Consider the following 18,707-nt stretch of genomic DNA (forward strand, 5'->3'; position numbering starts at 1 on the left):
TGATAACACAAACCATTAATTTATATTTTAAACATCTCACTATTTATAAGCAGATGTCAAATATCATCTAGAATATCTACAGACAATTTTGGAAATGTTTAAAATAGTTTTGAATCAATCAAAAAGGAAACGATGTGGAATTACATGTTGACAGACAGTGATTCTTAAACAATACAATAATGATTTGGAGCAAGATAAAGCTGATATCAACCCTGAAAAAAATATAGACATCATTGCAAATCAACACCTTGGTTATGAGTAGGCAGACGTGGATGAGTTGTTGGAAAAAACAGATGTTGTTAATCATTTAGAGCCCATTCAGTCTTCTTCTCACAAAGTAATTAATTAGACATTGGTAAGTAATTGTTTATTTTGTGCAAACAAAATGTTTGCAAGATTATTATTATTTTTTTTAAAGCTTACCATATTCATGACTTTATGGATTAAGTGAAGTGAACTATTGGAGCCATGTTCCACCCATACTGAGTTGTATAATCAGTGCCAATTAATCTAGTTTGTAGTAGGAACATTGATATACTCACTGTACAATGGGAAATATTAATTCTGCCAAGGCCAGACAGTGTGAAACGAAGGCAGTTCATTACACAGTCAATTCTTGTTGTGATAAATGCAACCATCCGTTAAAATAAATTAAATAAATTATACACTAAACAATGTGGGACACAATCTTGTTTTCATCTGCAGAGATATTGACCTTTTTCCCTCTACATCACACTGCAGAACTGTTAGTCCTGTCTTTATCACTTCCTGTGTAGACTCAGGTAACACCTGTCTGTCTGTTCTCTCCAAATTTAGACACATGATTATTCTTGAAGTGTTAGCTGTGGAATCCCCAGACCTTTAATCTGTTGGTTTATTACTTCATTAAACACTCTTTCTGAGTGGTTCCTACAGTTTGTAGACAACATGTTCATTTTGGTGTTTTAACTTGAATTATCTGTGCATTTTATTGTGTTGTGGGTAAAGTGGTTGAACCAGTAGCTGTGGTGTAAGTGCTACAAAAAATTCCCCATCATCATTGGTCAGCATGATGAAGGGTGAAGAGGTTTTAGTAAGATGTTGGGACAGGCAGTGAGATTTCATCTCAAGACAGGAACATATTTGTAGCTTACCCGGCCAACAGGCCGTAAGCTATTGTCATCATGTGGCATCCGGCGGTGTCGTCGTCTGTGGTCGTCTGTCATCCGTTCCAAAAATTTCAATCGTCTTCTCTGAAACTACAATTCCGATTGACTTCAAACTTGGTATACAGCTTCTTCATGATGATGTCAACAAAAGTTAGTGAAATTATTTGGATCCGGATCTGATTCTGGATTTGGTGCGACTTTGAAAAATTTCCCCACTATAAGAGATAGGAAGTGGATCAATGCAGTAACTCAGTAAATATAAATGATATCAAGCTGAAATTTCTACAGTCCAGCCCTGATGGGGAGATGGCCAAAACATAATGGCCACATGCTGATCAGGATCTTCCTCTGGATCCGGGAACTTACGGAATATTTAACAGGGGCTCTTATGGGAAAAAAATTTCAATCGTCTTTTTCTCCGAAACTACAGTTCTGATTGACTTCAAACTTGGTATACAGCTTCTTTATGATGATGTCAACACAAGGTATTGAAATTATTTTGATCCGGATCTGATTCTGGATTTGGTGCGACTTTGAAAAATTTTCCCATTATAACAGATAGGAATTCGATTGATGCAATAAGTCAGTAAGTATCAATGATATCAAGTTGGAATTAGAATTTTTTACAGATCTGATTGGAATATGACCAAAACATGGGCTGTTTCTGTAATGTAATAAATACACATAACTGGGTGATAATAAATGGCATCTGGATACATTTCCTAAAGCTTTTCATTTGGATGGTAAGCTACAGGGCCATTGGTCCTATTTTTGGATTTGATTACTGTGTGGCTAGAGACCTTACTAGTATTCGGTCAAAACAAAGAGAAAGAGAATATGATGGAGGACACAGAGCTCCTGTTGGTGCCTGTAATTAAAGAGAAGAAATAAATAAGACACAAATACTGCGCTTATTTTTGATAAGAGGCAAATTACACAAGCAACATATCAGTGCACACACGTGCCCACTCAGAGAGACAGCAAACAGCAGGAAGTGTGCTAGTTAGTCATGTTCATTGGCTCTGGGTGTCATGTGATGTTGTTTGTCCTGCTTACTGCTGACCCTTGCAAATCTACTTGGCTTGACATCAGTGACCTGCCTGAACTGACTACATTGTTTTTTTTGTGCATGCTCAAAAAGTTGTGTGCACTAGACAAGTGGGTGTGAAGAAGCGCCGTGTTCAAGTACATATTTTAACAGTTCATATTGCTATGGTTCTCTTCCTCCTCTCACTTTCCCTCCATAGCAAGTCCAAACATGTGTGTGGGACGTGTCAAGCCTGTTTAAAATAGTCCTGGTGAGTGGCAGCAAGGTGAACGCGGAGGAGACTGCCAAGGTAAACAGTGGCATTAGTTAAATCACTGAACATAAAATGTAGCTTTAGTTTAAAAAAACACTAAAACACAAGCTAATCTGCCCAACATCTCCTCAGGTTCAGGTGAGAGCAGGGCTGTTCCATGGCACAGAGCTGCTGTGCAAACCAGCGGTGAGCAGCGAAAGCAGCGGACGCTCGGACCACACGTGGAAAGACAGCACGCTAGAGTTTGACATCGCTGTGTGTGACCTGCCGCGCATGACCCGCCTTTGCTTTGCCATCTATGCTGTCATGGATAAGGTCAAGAAGCAGAAGTCCACCAAAAATACCCACCTCAACAAGTACCAGACGATCCGCAAAGCAGGAAAAGTGGTAAAAAAAAAAAAAAAAAAAAAAAAAAATGCTTGTGTACATTGTCACTGAACACATCTGCACCTTCTCTAAATAGGTGTAATAGTTTGATTAGATTATCATTGATTTAATTCCTGTTTTTCTGTGTGTTTTCAACTCAGCACTACCCTATAGCCTGGGTCAACACCATGGTGTTTGACTATAAAGGCCAGTTGAAGACTGGAGATATCATCCTGCACTGCTGGTCTTCCTTTCCTGGTATGCAATAAAACAGCATTTACAACCACAACCTTCATACTTTAGGCACAGATTAGTCACCTGTGAATCCATGTGTGTTTTAACTCAGATGAACTTGAAGAGATGCTGAATCCCATCGGAACCATTCAGACCAATCCATACACTGAGAACGCTACAGCACTGCACATCCACTTCCCAGAGTACTCGTCACACCCCATCATCTTCCCTCCCTTCGACAAGGTCAGACAGCATGATGATTTAATGAATACAGAGACTGCGTTAATCCTTTACATTTAAGATTAAAGTGAAATATTTCTGCAGTCATACAAACTGAAACATGCGGCTTAAGTAAATGATGATGATATCTTAAACTGTACCTGAAAGTGAACAGTTGAGTCAGACCTCACTGACTGCTTTTACAAGACTGCAGTTGAATTTGTCAGGACGATGGCTCAATACTCCTCATAGTGGTACCTAGTGATTATGATGAAGTGCTGGCTGTCAGCAGAAGAGGATGGGGATGGTGCTCAGCCCTGCTTAATGCACTTTATCTTTTAGCAATGTATCAGTTTTCATTTTCACCCAAATGACACTCAGTGACTTTGTTGCAGATACTGGAAAAAGCTGCAGAAATCGCCAGAGCAAGTGACTGTGCACCCATGGTGAGTTGGAGCAGCAGAGGACAACTGTGTGGACATGCTCCTATACTTACCTCTATACACATATATATGCAGAGAGATCAGGTCAGTTCTGTCTGTGTTGAGTTTACCTGCATGCTGGTTGGGTTTCCCCTGCCAATAAAAACAGGTACATATAGGTTAATTCTGTCAGTGCCCCTGACCATGGCACTGATCAAGACCTGGAATTGGTCCCTGAGTGCCATTAATAGCAGCTTACTGCTCTAAATGTGCTAAGTGCTAATGCAGATCACAAATGTTAATACTAGGTACTGTGTGAGTATTTGGATGTGTACAATGCATTGACCAAATTTCCCCAAAGGGACAGTTAACCTTTACATATACCAAATATGTATAAAGTGTTGTTAGGAGGAGATGAAACTTAATTATCCCCAGAGGAATATTTAGATTTAATACATTCAACTGTAGTAACATTAACACAGTATAAAGCATGACTGTACAGTGGCACATCATAGAGGCAACATCATGAGAAAAAATGTGTAAATAGGGCATATATAATATTGCACATGGTTCTTTTCGCAATTTTTAAAGCTGAACAAAAGCTTCATTGCTCACAGTCTACATGCCTAGCTTTTTTTGCATGTGGTGGGGGGTCTACGAGGGCAGTGCAGGTGAAAACCAGCTGTTTACGTAAGCCTCTAATAGAGTAAGAAAAGTTCTAGACCGTTTTTCTTCTCTCCTTCTCCTCACACACGTACACACACCACAAGTATAACAGCCAGCAAAGCAAATGCAGCCAGGTTTCCTAGGAAACCCATTGTTATCACTTTGGCAGGGTGTAGCAGCAAAAATACTTATGTCCTCCTCAGAACATGAGACTCTAATCAGATTACTTGCGTGTTTTCCTGTCTTACCGCCCCTCTACCAAAAACCCACTAGTGGGCGTCACACAATCTTATGTCATCCTGTGTTACGCGAAGGGCATGCCTGAACGCAGCACTTTAATGTGAGGTGTGAATATGAAACTGTATATTAACACACACACACACACACACACCCCGTACAGCAAAGTACTGTGTATTTATGTGTCAATGTAAGGATTGTCACAGTTTTTTGTTATTTTTTGTGGTAAAACTGTAATCTGTTATTTGTTTTATTTTAGCATATTAGACCTAATTTACTTTGATTGTATAGAAGCACATTTTCATTTTCAGACAGACCACAAACACTCATAAATGAATTCAGTGATAATCTTTGGTCATGATAGGGGGAGAAACTCTGGTCCACTCCTGCCATCTTGTGGGTTTATGTAGTAACTGCTTCTATTCTTACTTATTTCAGCACATAGCTTATCATTTTTTTATTTGTCCCAGGGTCGTGGAGGTAAGAAGTTTCACATAGAGCTTAAGGAGATCATGGAGCGCGATCCACTCTCTCAGCTGTGTGAAAATGAGAAGGATTTGATCTGGACACTACGGTACGACTGCCGTGAGAATTTTCCTCAGTCACTGCCCAAGCTGCTACTCTCCGTCAAGTGGAGCAAACACGAGGACATGGCCCAGGTTAGAAAAAATATATCAGTTTTTCTGTGTGCTTCAGATTCAGTTTTTACTGCTCAGTCATACCTTTTGATCAGGGTTATTTAACTAAACAAAGACTAAAACTCAAATTAGCAGAGAAGAGTAAAGGTGTAGTAAAAATAACAAAAACTTAAGTTAAATAAAAACTAAAATGATCATTGCCACCTTAGCCAAACTGGAATAGAACTGCAGATAAATTTAGTTTTTTTCCACCCAGTTTTAATGTTTCATATTGAACAATAGAATGCTTTTGCACAGTGTGGGATGTCATAAATAATCATTCTGTAAATCATATTTGATGTCATACATTGTTTCATCTTAACCATTTCGGTTTCTGTAATATAAGGCTTTCCTCATAATTTAAAAATGTGAATAAATTTTACATTGAAATTAACCAGTTTATCAAATGAAAAATGCATCAAAACTGGAAAACCAAAAACTAAACTGAATGACTTACTAAACAACAAGAAGTTAGACCTTAAAGTTAGTTTTAAAGTGAAAAAGGCCTGAGATGCAGAGACCAGTTGATAACAGTGATGTTTGTATGTGTGTATGTTTGTCACAGCTCCAGGCACTGCTTCAGATCTGGCCCAAACTGAGTCCCAGAGATGCTCTGGAGCTCCTGGACTTCAACTATCCAGACCAGTATGTTAGAGAATATGCTGTGGGCTGCTTGTCTGATATGAGGTAAACTCCCAGATCCACTCACAAATTTACACATTTAATTTGTTTAGTCCTTAAGAGTGAAAAATGTGGAGCTTAAACACTTTCCTTCTGCTTCTCTTTTTTCTCACTCTCTTGTCTCTCACCTCAGTGATGAGGAGCTGTCCCAGTACCTGTTGCAGCTGGTTCAGGTATTGCGTTATGAGCCTTACTACGATTGCGCCCTCACCCACTTCCTGCTGCAGCGCGCCCAAGGAAACCGCAAGATAGGGCACTTCCTATTCTGGCACTTGCGGTGAGTATTCACATCAGTGGAATATAACAGCAAAGTACTTGAACCCTAATATTATACAGTGCGGAAGTGCAAATTTGAAATAGTTACACTTAATGACATCTAATAAACTTCTACTCCACTGCAATTCAGGGAGAAGTTCTATTTCAACAGCTTTAGTTACCGCTTAACCTTTCATATTACAATTGTTCATATATTCTTCCTGTTCAGTGAAAATATGATTAACTATAATGCCTTGTTGTTGATTAAACTATAAATAGTATAAATTAGATGAACATGTACTTCAGTACATACATGAATATAGTAAATTAATTTAAAAACTGTGTATGTAATAGTAAAGCACCATTACTTTTACTTTCCATACTTTTAAATAGATTTTACTGATAATACTTCATTATATGTTGCTAGTAATTTACTTTTACTAAAGTAAAGCATCTGAATCTTTCTGTCACCTCTGACAGACAGGTTTGTAAATAGTCTTTCCAACAAAGAAAAGAGTGTGCACATCAGTGGACTTTGTTTTAGCCAAGTGCCCCCTCTGACATACGTCCTCTCTGCTGCCATCTACAGGTCAGAAATCCACATGCCGGCTGTTTCAGTCCAGTTTGCCCTCATTTTAGAAGCTTACTGTAGAGGCAGCATCCCTCATATTGAGGTTCTGAAAAAGCAGGTAGGCCTCGCATAACATATACACATGTCCTCTGTTTCTTTTCTGTGTCTTCCTTGGTTTCTTTGTTCATACTTATTAACATATCAACGCAGACTTTATATATGTTACTTTGTCTTTTCCACATTATCTTATTTCTATTATCATATGCAATTTTCCATTTGAATTTTACTGTCCTTGAAATTTCTCAGGTACAAAAATAGCTCCTGTCTATTGTCACTTCTGGGTAGGCTAACTTTATGGTATTTATAGCCTGTCGTAGTAACACTAGTGTCACCATCCTGCCCTCTAACCTTTGACCTCTACACTGTTGGTTCTGACAGTTATTCCACTGGCCACTTCCCCCAACTTCCTCATCAGGACGATCATTTGTGTGGCCACATCCTGTTTTGAAGCATATACACTCACGTACACGGCGGGAGATGTCACTGACATTGTCTCTTTCAGGAGATTGAGCCAGTGATGAATCCTTATTTTTGTCAGATTTATCTCATTAAATAAATTGTAGAGATGCAACAGTTATTATTATTATTTGACTAGTTTAAAGCTGTGATTCCCAAACTCCCAAAATGTATAGCAACAATATGATATGTGAATGAAAAAAAAAAGTAAAATGTTGTCGAGAAGAGTTTATGAATATTGATCCAAACAAAACCATGTGAGGTACAGAGGAGTTGCATCAGTTTTAAAAGACACAACAAGAAAAACATGATGTAAAAGATGCAGCAAGACCAAAACAAAGTGCTACCAAGATTAAAATAAATGACGAAAACTATGGAATAAAACGTAACAAGATTAAAACATGTAAGAAAGAAAAATCACATAAAAAAGTGACTTTCTTTAAATCTAGGTTAATTTGTTTGCCTGAGGAGATGCCAAATTTGTCAAAATGAAGACGTTTGGGAACCACTAAAGAGGAAAAAGTCTCAGTTCTCTGATTTCAGCTTATTACATATTTTCTCCTTTTTCTGACATTTTACCGACTAAGCAAGAATTTGATTAATCAAATAAACATCTTACATGGAGCGTAAATCATTTAACATGTGTAGTGACTCATTTGAGTGTTGTAATATTGAGTTTTGAAATACTGCACTGATTCTAAAAACAAAACTTAAAAACAGCTAACAATATGTCTTACATTACAGAGATTACAGTAGTTCATTTTGGATTGCATATAGATTTGTAAATACTAAATAAATGCAAAATCTACTGATCTGACTGAAAGTAAACCTTTTTTTTAACTACAGTTTTATCTATGGTGTTAACCATTCATACAGTGGCAGTTTCCATAAAATTTGATTAAAACTCCATTGCTTCATTTACATTCATTCAACATGTCACAGTCTATTGAATTGTAATCTCAGTTATCATATCATTATCCTACCTGGGTGTGCTTTGTGTAGATGTGTGTCCAACAGTCAGGATATTGACCTAAACTAAACTCGGTACTCTTCACAATAAAGAACTATTATTTTAAAAATATTTTCCTCATATCTGTTGTCTTCCTGTTTCTTCTCCCAGGTGGAAGCCTTGAGTAAGCTAAAGTCAGTCAATGAGTTGATAAAACTGGGAACTATCAAGAATGCTCGCAGTAAGACAAAAGAGGCAATGCTGACCAAAGAGGCCATGATGACTTGTCTGAGGCAGAGTGGCTACTCAGAAACCCTGTCAGACCTGCACTCCCCTCTAAACCCCAACATCCTGCTGTCTGGCATCAAGTACGATGACCCTGCTGTACATATGAAAGAGGATGAGCAAGTTTTAATTTGTTTCTAGTGTTTTCACTGTACCGTATTCTATTCCTCCTTCTGTAGTGTGGAAAAGTGTCGGTACATGGACTCTAAAATGAAGCCACTCTGGATTGTTTACAACAACAAGCTGCTGGGGGGAGACACACGGGGCATCATCTTTAAAAATGGAGACGGTAGGAGGATTTTGAAGGAGGATGGAGGGAAGATTTGGAAATAAGGGTGTGACAGAGAGGAGCCTGTGTGTGTGTGTGTGTGGGGGGGGGGGGGGGGGGGGATAACTGAATAAACTCAGTTTCCATTCTCAGTGTAAATTCTGTATAGTTACCTATTCTCCTCTTGGTGTTTTCCAGATCTAAGACAGGATATGCTGACCCTGCAGATTTTGAGGTTAATGGATCTGCTATGGAAGGAAGCTAATCTTGATCTCAGGTGAGTGTGTGAGAATGTTGCATCATGTGTTGTTATTCATTAGGTTAGTGACTGTATTTATCTTCAGTTTTTCCTTGTCTGACTAGTTTTTCTGCCACTGGTGAAATAAAGTTAATATAATAAAAACTGATTCCAATCATATTCAGCTGTTGGTGGCTGCAGAAGATGGCCAATGGTGCGGTAACCCTGGATTTACATAGATGTTTTAAATAAGTACAGTTACTGAACAAATCATACAATAATAGGCTGCCCCTAATTTGGTCATTAAAAAAAATAACTTAACCCCAAATGCCTGTGTGAAGTGGAACAGGTACTATGAGTGGAACTGTTACTGCTAGCTCTTTGATTAAAATGGTTGGTTTTAAGAAATAGTTTTATTATTTCTGAGGAATAATTTCTGACAAAAGTAAAGAGCTCAAGACCTGAACGAACTTTCTTCATATTTGTGACAAATTTGTGACAGATGTAATCAAGACAAAACTTGTCAGCTATGTCAGATATTGCTGGAATAATGTCATTTTGACCACCAGCAGAGCCTTCCAGTATCTTCTTTTACCACTAGCTGCTGAGCTCCCACATGAAAAGGAACCAGTGTGTTCTGGTTACTTGTCTTCCAACAGTTTGTAGTGGAAATGACATTTGTAAATCTTGACAAAAGCTGCCACCGTATATGTCACCTGCTAGTAGATCAGCCAGTGGGAAAGCTCAGTTGTAATGGCTGGGTTTCAACTAGTCGAGGGCAGATGCTATGAATATTTAGAATATGTTATGTAGAATTCTCTGACTAAAATGAGAACCTTTGGATCTGAGTCAGTTACATCCATTAACTCATGCAGGCAGCTGAAAAAAAGTGGTTTGATCTTTTGGACATATCGCCCACTCTGAGTGTCTGGCAGACAGGCAGACCTTGTTCACTCTGTTTGTTCCTGCTCTCTGCAGGGAAGGGGAAGTTGTGGTGGGATTCAGCAGAGGAGAGTAGACACTAAATGACTCCATGCTAGTTTGACCTCCAACCCTTTTACACCCATAACCCCACACATACACTACATGCATTACATCCTAATCAGATCCACACTTTGGCACTGGTACAAGGCCTTTGTCATACACTGACACATCTGGAGCTGAGCAGTGGAGCGGGTTGTTTTGACAGTTGAGCTGGAGAACGGTGCTTCAGATTACAGGGACATGGGTTCAGGGTTCAAACACAGTGATGGGGCATTGGGATTAAACCCAGGGACAGTGTAATGAAACCACTATGACGTCGTGGAAGTGTTTATTCTGTGACTTCTTGCTGATGTCATTTTTTACCACATGTACTCTTACTTGTCATCATTCTGTAGTCATTTGCACTTTTAGTTAAACTCAACACTCATCAAATAGAGAAATAACATGCCTAAAACATTTGGTTCTCATCAGACCTCTTTCAAAACCTGAATTGAGTCTAGGAAGTGAGTCTCCTTTGCGCATGTTCACGAGTGTCTCATGTATGTAACTGTGGGGATTTTACACCACGTCAGTACATATGTATTCTGTGGAGGATTTTTCTAGTCACAGTATTTTGTGTTCTGTCAGATAGACCTACTGCCATCTGGTGGAATCTGTGGGAAAAGCACTTGGTTCAAGTTACAAAAAAAAACTGAAATGGTCATCTGGATGTGGTCATACCATGATACAACCACTGCATTTTTATATCAGACTTTAACTGTATGATATGATAGTTTGTGTTTATCGACGTCATTTCCAGGATGCTACATTATCAGAATTCCTTGAAGGACTGTTCCAATGTCCAGACTCCTACCCAGGACTCAGTCCTTCATTTGAGGATTTTTCAAGGATATGTGCATGTGAGAAACATAATTAAAAGAAAGTATGGTGTTCATAAAATCCTAATAAGAGACTAATATAATTTAAAGAAGTAAAATCAAAGAACATAAAGTACTTCAGAATTGCATACCAGTAGTAATGAGATGTAAATTATAGAATTCAATCATACAAAAACTGCAGGTTATAAATGGAAAAAAAAAAAATGTAATCTGGTTTAAAACTGTCTATATTATAAAGTAAACATAAGCTCTACTTGAAGTTTGTTCCATGTTGCAAGAGATCAGTGAAATATGGTTTCAATATTGCCCTTGGAAGTGGATTAAATAACAGGCTACTAAATACTATTGTCAGTGTCAATTAGTAATAATCACCTCCATACCGGCTTCCCTGAGGGAGAGCAAGTGCATAGCTGTAGCAGATTTATTGTTTCCACCTTCATTGGTATTTTCATTGTCATCTTTCAATAACTGCCAGATATATGCATCACTGAGCCTCTTTGTTTCTTTCTTTCTTTAGGATCCCCATTAGCTGTACCATAGATATAGCTATTCTTCCTGGGGTCCTTACAATAATCTTTACAACTAGTCAGTGCAGATAACATACAATATAATCATACAAAACAATTTTCACATACTACATAACATACAAAAAAACAGACAAAAATACAGACACAACAGTTCCTTTAGGTCAGCAGCGGTATAATATATACAGTACATATATTCAATTATTATACTCAATATTGGGAGTGGGGATATGTTCAGTGACATAACCTACACACTCACTGCACAGTTCCATTCACAGATGTATGGATGGTCTATGAAACACCTGACTACTGAGGAAATATCTTTGACTTTCAGAAAGACTTCTGTTGACAGAAATGTTAGACTGAGACCAAGGAGTGATTATAAATAAGGTCTAAATAGGTAGTTTGTTAATAGACAGATAAACACATAGATAGACAGATGGATATATACATAGGTGCAAGCCTGGAGTTATTTATATTATATAGCACCTCACACCCTGCTATGCTTTTGCTGTCAGAATGAATGTAACTTCATTAAGTGTAGATTTCACAATTTGTTGTTAATTAATAAATGGTCTTAAGGGACTGCAGTTGTCATTCATGTCTGTCCTGATGTGATCCCTGTGTATCACTTCAATGCTTCATATATTAGTTTGGTCTCAGACTGAGGTGAACCTTATGTTTATTGATGTCTGTTTGTAAATTGCATTGAGGTTTACATGAATGTCAACATAAACAGAAGCACCTTCCTTTGTTCCAGGACACATGTAGGAGATGGTGGTTTGCTAATGTTAGTAACTCTATTTTGTTTCTCTCTTTGTTTTGTTTTTTTTATTTGTTTTTGTGTTTGTTTTTGCATATCCTGCAGAATTGTACCATATGGTTGCTTAGCAACTGGTGATCGAGCTGGCCTGATTGAGGTGGTCTCATCTGCTGACACGATTGCCAACATTCAACTGACCAGCAGCAACGTAGCAGCAGCTGCCGCCTTCAACAAGGATGCTTTGCTCAACTGGCTTAAAGAGAGGAACTCTGGGTAAGGTGGTGCCTGATGTTAAAAAGGAGCCTTTAAACATGAACTGTCTGAGGACGTTGTTCACATGTGACCTGTGTGTTTTGTGTGTTGACAGTGATGCTCTTGAACGGGCCATTGAGGAGTTCACTCTTTCGTGTGCAGGCTACTGTGTAGCAACATACGTCCTGGGCATTGGAGACCGCCACAGTGATAATATCATGGTCCGCAGCACAGGACAGGTTAGGCTCCCGGTGTTTTATCTTCAAACTGTCTTATCCTGCCTTATTCAGGCACAAAGAGATAACATAAGTCCCTGTTAGTTAAACAGAAAACTGTGGAAAAATCTTAATGAAACAAAGCTAAGCTGCTTCTATTTTTGCACCAGCACTGACATGAACCAGCCACTTTGCCAAAAGCAGTGTTCAAGATATGGCAGTCTCCACAAAATCTTGATTTGAAATTAGAACATTAATATTGTGTTGTTTGATGAAATTGTTTCCTTTACACACACACGTGTATTTGCACTTGTCATTTTCTGTAGATTAATGCTCTATGTACAATGTTTGTATTGAAGTATGAGAGTAAAGAGGAACGTGGTCAGTAGTTTCAACAATAAACAACAGTGTACCTATTAATGGTAAAAGCAGCAGTCACATATTGATTTCCTCAGAGCTGTACACATTTGTTAAATATTTCCATTCAACAGGATAATGGGTAATTTCATAATCAGTCAACCAATCAATCAAATTTTATTTATGTAGTGCCACATTATAACAAAAGTTATCTCATGATATTGTGTATTATTTCATCATTATTTATTATTATTGTCTATTTGCAGCTCTTTCACATAGACTTCGGCCACATTCTAGGCAACTTCAAGTCCAAGTTTGGCATCAAGAGGGAGCGTGTACCATTTATCCTGACACATGACTTTATCCACGTCATACAACAGGGCAAGACGGGTTACACAGAAAAATTTGGCAGGTTTGTTCCTCTTTTTAAAGTCTCTTTATGCAATGTACATATCTATGGTTAATAATTAATAATGCATCTACATTATCAAAGGCACAGTAAGCTTGTAACAGTGATATGTGTTTAAACCTTATAATCAAGTATTAGCCCAATAAACATGGCGTGTATGTTTAAGATTAAGTGATTAACAAAAGTCTAGGCATCCAGAATATATTTTTAGGTGTAGATACAGACTAGGCTGGGCACCTGGATGGACTTTGCCTGAATGAAGGTGAATATTTCTGTTGCTCATTTGCAGGATTGTCATTCCCCTACCCTCCATTATCTGTGTGTTACTGTTTTGATTGTCCACCTTGCTTTCTGAAAGAACTGCACCGAGCTGCAATTACACCCTGAAAATAACCCATTTTGACCAGGACAAAGGCGTGTGCTACTGTGTAGTTTTCTTTTTGTAGGGATTTAGTCATTTTAATACCATAATGCATTCCCTCATGCACTCATGGTCCACCAAAACCACTTGTCTCCCAACATTATTTTGCAAATTTACTGTCACAGCAGCCTGTGGTCAGCCTATCCCTATTCCAGAATAATAGCAGATGGAGCCAGACCTTAGTATGGAGATTGGTCTGTAAAAGACTTGATACAGACAGGCAAGGAATCACAAGTTGTGCTGCATCTGGCAAAAGTCAGCACATTTCTATATTCAACCAGTAGATGGTAGTAGAGACTCAGACACAAATCAGGACCTTACCTCAAAGATTATGAAATTTCTGTGTTCAGTTAAAATTCACTACAACTTTGACCTACTGTGAGAACATAATGTGGCTAAATGACAGTTTTTGACTGTCACTCACAAGGTAATGTCCATATAAAGGTCAGATATGATTCCCAGTCTCTCATGCTCTCCACACATATTTTTAAAGATTCAGATGTCCTCAATAATCCCCACAGAGAAATTATAGCTACACACTCATTCACTGATGACTGATTACAGTGGAAGTGAAAATTCATTTTGTACTTTTAAGCAGTTATTTTTGGGTTGACGCAGAAGAACTGAACTTCATGTGAAAATATGAACAGCCCCACCATCATGCATCAGCCCTGAAGAAGGAGCTGCACATTTGATGCAAAGCTCCACGGCCGTGTAAATCTTTCACAGTATACGATGAAGTGGCATCGCAGAGGCTGATGTTGAGATTAAGGATGGAACAATAAGACAAATGATTTTGTGGGAGGAAATACCCATGCTGTATGGTACTCTGTTATTGTGACCTAGATTCCTAGATGTACCACAGAAGTGTAAACATCTGGAAACAAGTCTGTAAAGTTTCAATTTTTGGCTTGGGCTAAAGTCATTGCAGTTTAGGAATAATACAAATAATCCCATCATTCACTTATGTCTTGTGACTGTCAGGTCTATTGTGGCGTGGCTTACCATATGATTTTCTTTTGAGCTTTACAGGAACCTGTTAGCTCATGTTCTGAGGAGTCCAAATCAATACAACTTGAATGGTTGTAGGCAATACTCATGTTCATACGATAATTGTGCTGACTAATTGACTGGTTCTCAGTAAGTCTACTTCACATCTAGAAAGCGTACTTAGTGTAGCTTCAAGGTTGTTTACTCGTAAAAAGGGAAGTAGACCTTTGGTGTTTCATTTCATCACAAAATGCGGTTTGTGTGGGTTTGCTTTGGGTACATTGTGTTTTCATCCTTAGATCAGATAAAAAAAAACATGTTCAAACGTCATTCAGTGAACACTAAAAATCCCCCTCACCCCCTGATATGACAACTTAAACTAACGGACATCTTCATAACTCAGTGTAAAGTAAATGTCACTGTTTAATGTTAATTGTCCCATAGATGATGTATAAACTACACTAGTTTTAAATGCAGAAAAAAAGAGGAATGATACATTTCACTAAATAGTCCTGAATTTAAAAAACAAAAATCCACTGTTTCTAAAATGCGCCACTTGATTCTCAAAAGCAGCCCTCCCAGAATCTAAAATTACAGCAGAGGGTGTCTATGTCTCTATGAGGACATTGTTTATTGAATATTTCACACTAGGTTTGTTTGAATTCTGTACATTTCTGACACTTTTGCATGAAATTAAAGCTAATTATGAGAAACGTGTCAGCACTTTAATCTGCACATTATCTCCATCCTCGTCTTGATAAACTGTTCACTTGCACAAAGTCGGGTTGAAATGAGTCATGGGAAGACTGAAACATAATGTAAAGGAAGTGTTTATCACGTGTTATGAACAGTGTCTTAGCAGCCTCTTTCAGTTCAGGTATAGATCTGCAGACATGTAACAATCAAAGTTGTAACATCCATTACTTGCCAGATGCCACTCACCTAAATTAATCAACACCTGCTCCATGAACCCATTATTGCAGGTTAGAGTTACCTCAGATTTAACTTAAAAAACATGAATGGCAAACAAATAGTGAATTGTTATTGTTTACATTGAATTGTTATGTTTAATGGTGGTTGCATTGTGATTAAAAAGTGTGTGTGTCCTTGTCTTGCAGCTTCCGCCAGTACTGTGAGGAGGCTTATCTTATTTTGAGGAAGAACGGAACCCTCTTCATCACGCTGTTTGCCCTCATGCTCACTGCTGGCCTGCCTGAACTCACCTCAGTCAAAGACATCCAGTATCTTAAGGTGCAGTATAACACACACCAACCAAAATGAAAATGTGATATTTGATGATACCAGTCATTCTGAGAGAAAACAAACCAGTTACTCTGACTCAGACTGCACCTTGTGTCCTGATTTCCGTGCAACCACTGCTAGAATTTGCTGCAGAGGTTTTTGAAAACTGCCGTCCTTATCATAAAACATTGAATTTACAACAACAAAAATAACCTTGTGTCTTTTTCACTGTGCTACAGCCACAATACAGGAAATGAAAGTTTGTTTTGTATTAGCTCATGTTTATTTGCATACGGATCTTAGATCCAATCACAAGTGATCACTTGAGACGCATTCTAATGTCAGGTGTTAGATTTATTTTGAGCTGTTAACTTGTGATCAAATCCAAAAAAAACATGCTCTGTGTCCACAGGATTCTCTGGCTCTGGGTAAAACAGATGATGAAGCACTGAAGCAGTTCCGCCAGAAGTTTGACGAAGCCCTGAGAGAAAGCTGGACAACCAAAGTCAACTGGATGGCCCACAATGTGGCCAAAGACAACCGCTCATAGAGCAGCTGAGACTCTCGGGATGAGGGGTGAAGGGAGCAAAAGGACCCAGTGAAGGAGCATGTGTGGAAGGTACCAAGGAGACGGGGTGACAGTATATTTAAAGAAGGGAATCTAATAGAATATCCCAACAGGAGCAGATCCACCACCACATGTACTAACCTTACACAGTAAACCCAGAACATTCACCCACTGCTCCCCATGGTTCTCAGTCCTCGCACCTCTCTGGCATCATGTCTACCGAAAATCCAAATTCATAGGTCTTGTGACATTTCTGCGGTATCATGGTGGGTGACGTTGTTGCCGTTTTGCACAGGCACAACCAGTGATGGAGTGCACAGCCAAAGGAAGGGAACTGAAGCAGCCACTCTGCCCACACTAAGCCTTCAGAGACCCACTGCCCCCTGTGGAACAATCTGAACCTCTGATTAACAAATCACGTTTCAAAGTGGTTTCATTTTGTCAGGTGGACATGGCATGTACAGACTCTCAAGGGGGGAAGGGGGCATGAGGGGGTATGGTCTCACCACGCCGCCCCACCCCTGGACTGTGCCAAGTACAGATGAGATAACAAAGGGGTGTGGAAAGACAAGAACGTCTGGGTCCCCACTTTTGTAACAGTTACTCCCGCTGCCTACAAGTGTGCCTCGAAACTGTGGGAAGATTGTATTTTTTATGACTTTTGTTTTTCTTTTGCCATTTAAGAATGATCATAAGACTTCTATGTGCCAGACTACTTTATTAGTCCGCAGAGAAAGTGACAAAAGAGAAGGATTAATTAGAGTAAAAGATGACCTGAGCCTTTTGGTCCACTGTGTGAATCTTAGCTCATTTGGACCTTGAACACTGGAATGTTTCTAGAAAGACATATAAGAAACCCTAGGTAGTCTTTTAATGGACTTAACTCTTCATATTTTTTTTAGTTTCTTTTGTGTTCAAGATGACAATGTGCATTTTTTTAAATTATCAAATCAAGAGCATTATTGGACAAAAACCTGTCACCTATGAGTCATCACTGCCCCCCAGAAGTACTCGTTTCAAAGTTCTCCCATTCTCGCTAGCAACTCATAACAGAATACTCATTGAGAAATAACTGATGCTTTTAATGTGTTTTTTAGGACCAAAACAGAATGCAAATGTTTAATTATTTTATTGTTTATACTGTGTTTTTAAATATGTTTCAGAATTGAATGTGCAAATATGTGCCGCTCTCTTTTTAAGTGTATTTGTTTTTATACAAGCAGGTGTTCAGGGGGAGTCTGGGGCCCATGTGGCCACGATTTATCAGTAGACATTTACTCTGTGATGCAAAGCTACTTTTTTTTTTTTGACAAATGGTGCTCCTCCAGCATCTGCATCTGTGTTTGGTTTTTGTGCAATATCTGTAAAAACGTATACAAACCATATCTTATTATATAAAACCTTGGGCCCCAGCCTAAGCCTATAATGGTTTTTTCTTCATACGTTTATGTGTGATGAAGCGATATTTCGCACCACTAGCCTTCAAAAGTCTCAGACACTGGATATTGTCAAATGTACAGGCTTTTAATGTTCTGCTGGTTTTTGTTTTCATAGGAGTTTTATTAAAGTTATTTTCCACCGCACTGCATTTCCGCCTGTGGTCTTTTTCTGCATTGTTCTGGTTGTGTGGGGTGTGTGGGTGTGCATCCACGCTGGGCAGTCTCTGTTTCATGCACTTTGATGAATACTTATTGATTCCAGGCCAGAAATATACCAGACTAATTTTAGGAGTCACCAAAGAGAGCTGGTGCGTTTCCAAAGAGGAGAGTTATATCAGATATCATTACTTCCTTTCAACTAGTGTTATAAAAATGCCTCCTCTTTTGTTTTTAACCATTAAATGGTACATTCACAAATATTATTGTCCCGTGACATGCATGGCAGACTGATAGATAGTTCAGATAAAGGGGACTGTAGTAAAGCTCCAATTATTGCACAGTCAGTGTCATTTTCTGTTCCTCATGTCAGGGTATTAGCTGAGCGAAAGGCTGCTCTGTTCTTAGATTCAGTGTGAAAAGCCTTTTAACTGGTGAAAAATGGGAATGTTATTCTCTTATTCATCAATCCCTTT

The 18,707-nt window shown here is 38.6% G+C and overlaps 1 protein-coding gene across 2 annotated transcripts in view; it reads left to right on the top strand.

The window, feature by feature from the left end:
• Window positions 1-18,224, top strand: part of pik3cb (phosphatidylinositol-4,5-bisphosphate 3-kinase, catalytic subunit beta) — a 70,425-nt gene extending 52,201 nt beyond the window's left edge. For both annotated transcript variants that reach the window (XM_030152666.1, XM_030152667.1), the window contains 17 exons: window positions 2,396-2,485; window positions 2,582-2,836; window positions 2,977-3,073; window positions 3,162-3,292; window positions 3,664-3,714; window positions 5,064-5,252; window positions 5,836-5,957; window positions 6,085-6,228; window positions 6,796-6,895; window positions 8,414-8,610; window positions 8,707-8,816; window positions 8,994-9,072; window positions 12,288-12,455; window positions 12,550-12,673; window positions 13,273-13,418; window positions 15,945-16,077; window positions 16,481-18,224. In XM_030152666.1, coding sequence (XP_030008526.1) covers window positions 2,396-2,485; window positions 2,582-2,836; window positions 2,977-3,073; window positions 3,162-3,292; window positions 3,664-3,714; window positions 5,064-5,252; window positions 5,836-5,957; window positions 6,085-6,228; window positions 6,796-6,895; window positions 8,414-8,610; window positions 8,707-8,816; window positions 8,994-9,072; window positions 12,288-12,455; window positions 12,550-12,673; window positions 13,273-13,418; window positions 15,945-16,077; window positions 16,481-16,618 — 2,274 coding nt within the window. In that variant the 3' untranslated portion in view covers window positions 16,619-18,224. The remainder of the gene's footprint in view (window positions 1-2,395; window positions 2,486-2,581; window positions 2,837-2,976; window positions 3,074-3,161; window positions 3,293-3,663; window positions 3,715-5,063; window positions 5,253-5,835; window positions 5,958-6,084; window positions 6,229-6,795; window positions 6,896-8,413; window positions 8,611-8,706; window positions 8,817-8,993; window positions 9,073-12,287; window positions 12,456-12,549; window positions 12,674-13,272; window positions 13,419-15,944; window positions 16,078-16,480) is intronic.
• Window positions 18,225-18,707: the final 483 nt, after the last annotated feature.

This window comes from Sphaeramia orbicularis, chromosome 13 (genome assembly GCF_902148855.1).
Source record: "Sphaeramia orbicularis chromosome 13, fSphaOr1.1, whole genome shotgun sequence".
NCBI lineage: Eukaryota > Metazoa > Chordata > Actinopteri > Kurtiformes > Apogonidae > Sphaeramia > Sphaeramia orbicularis.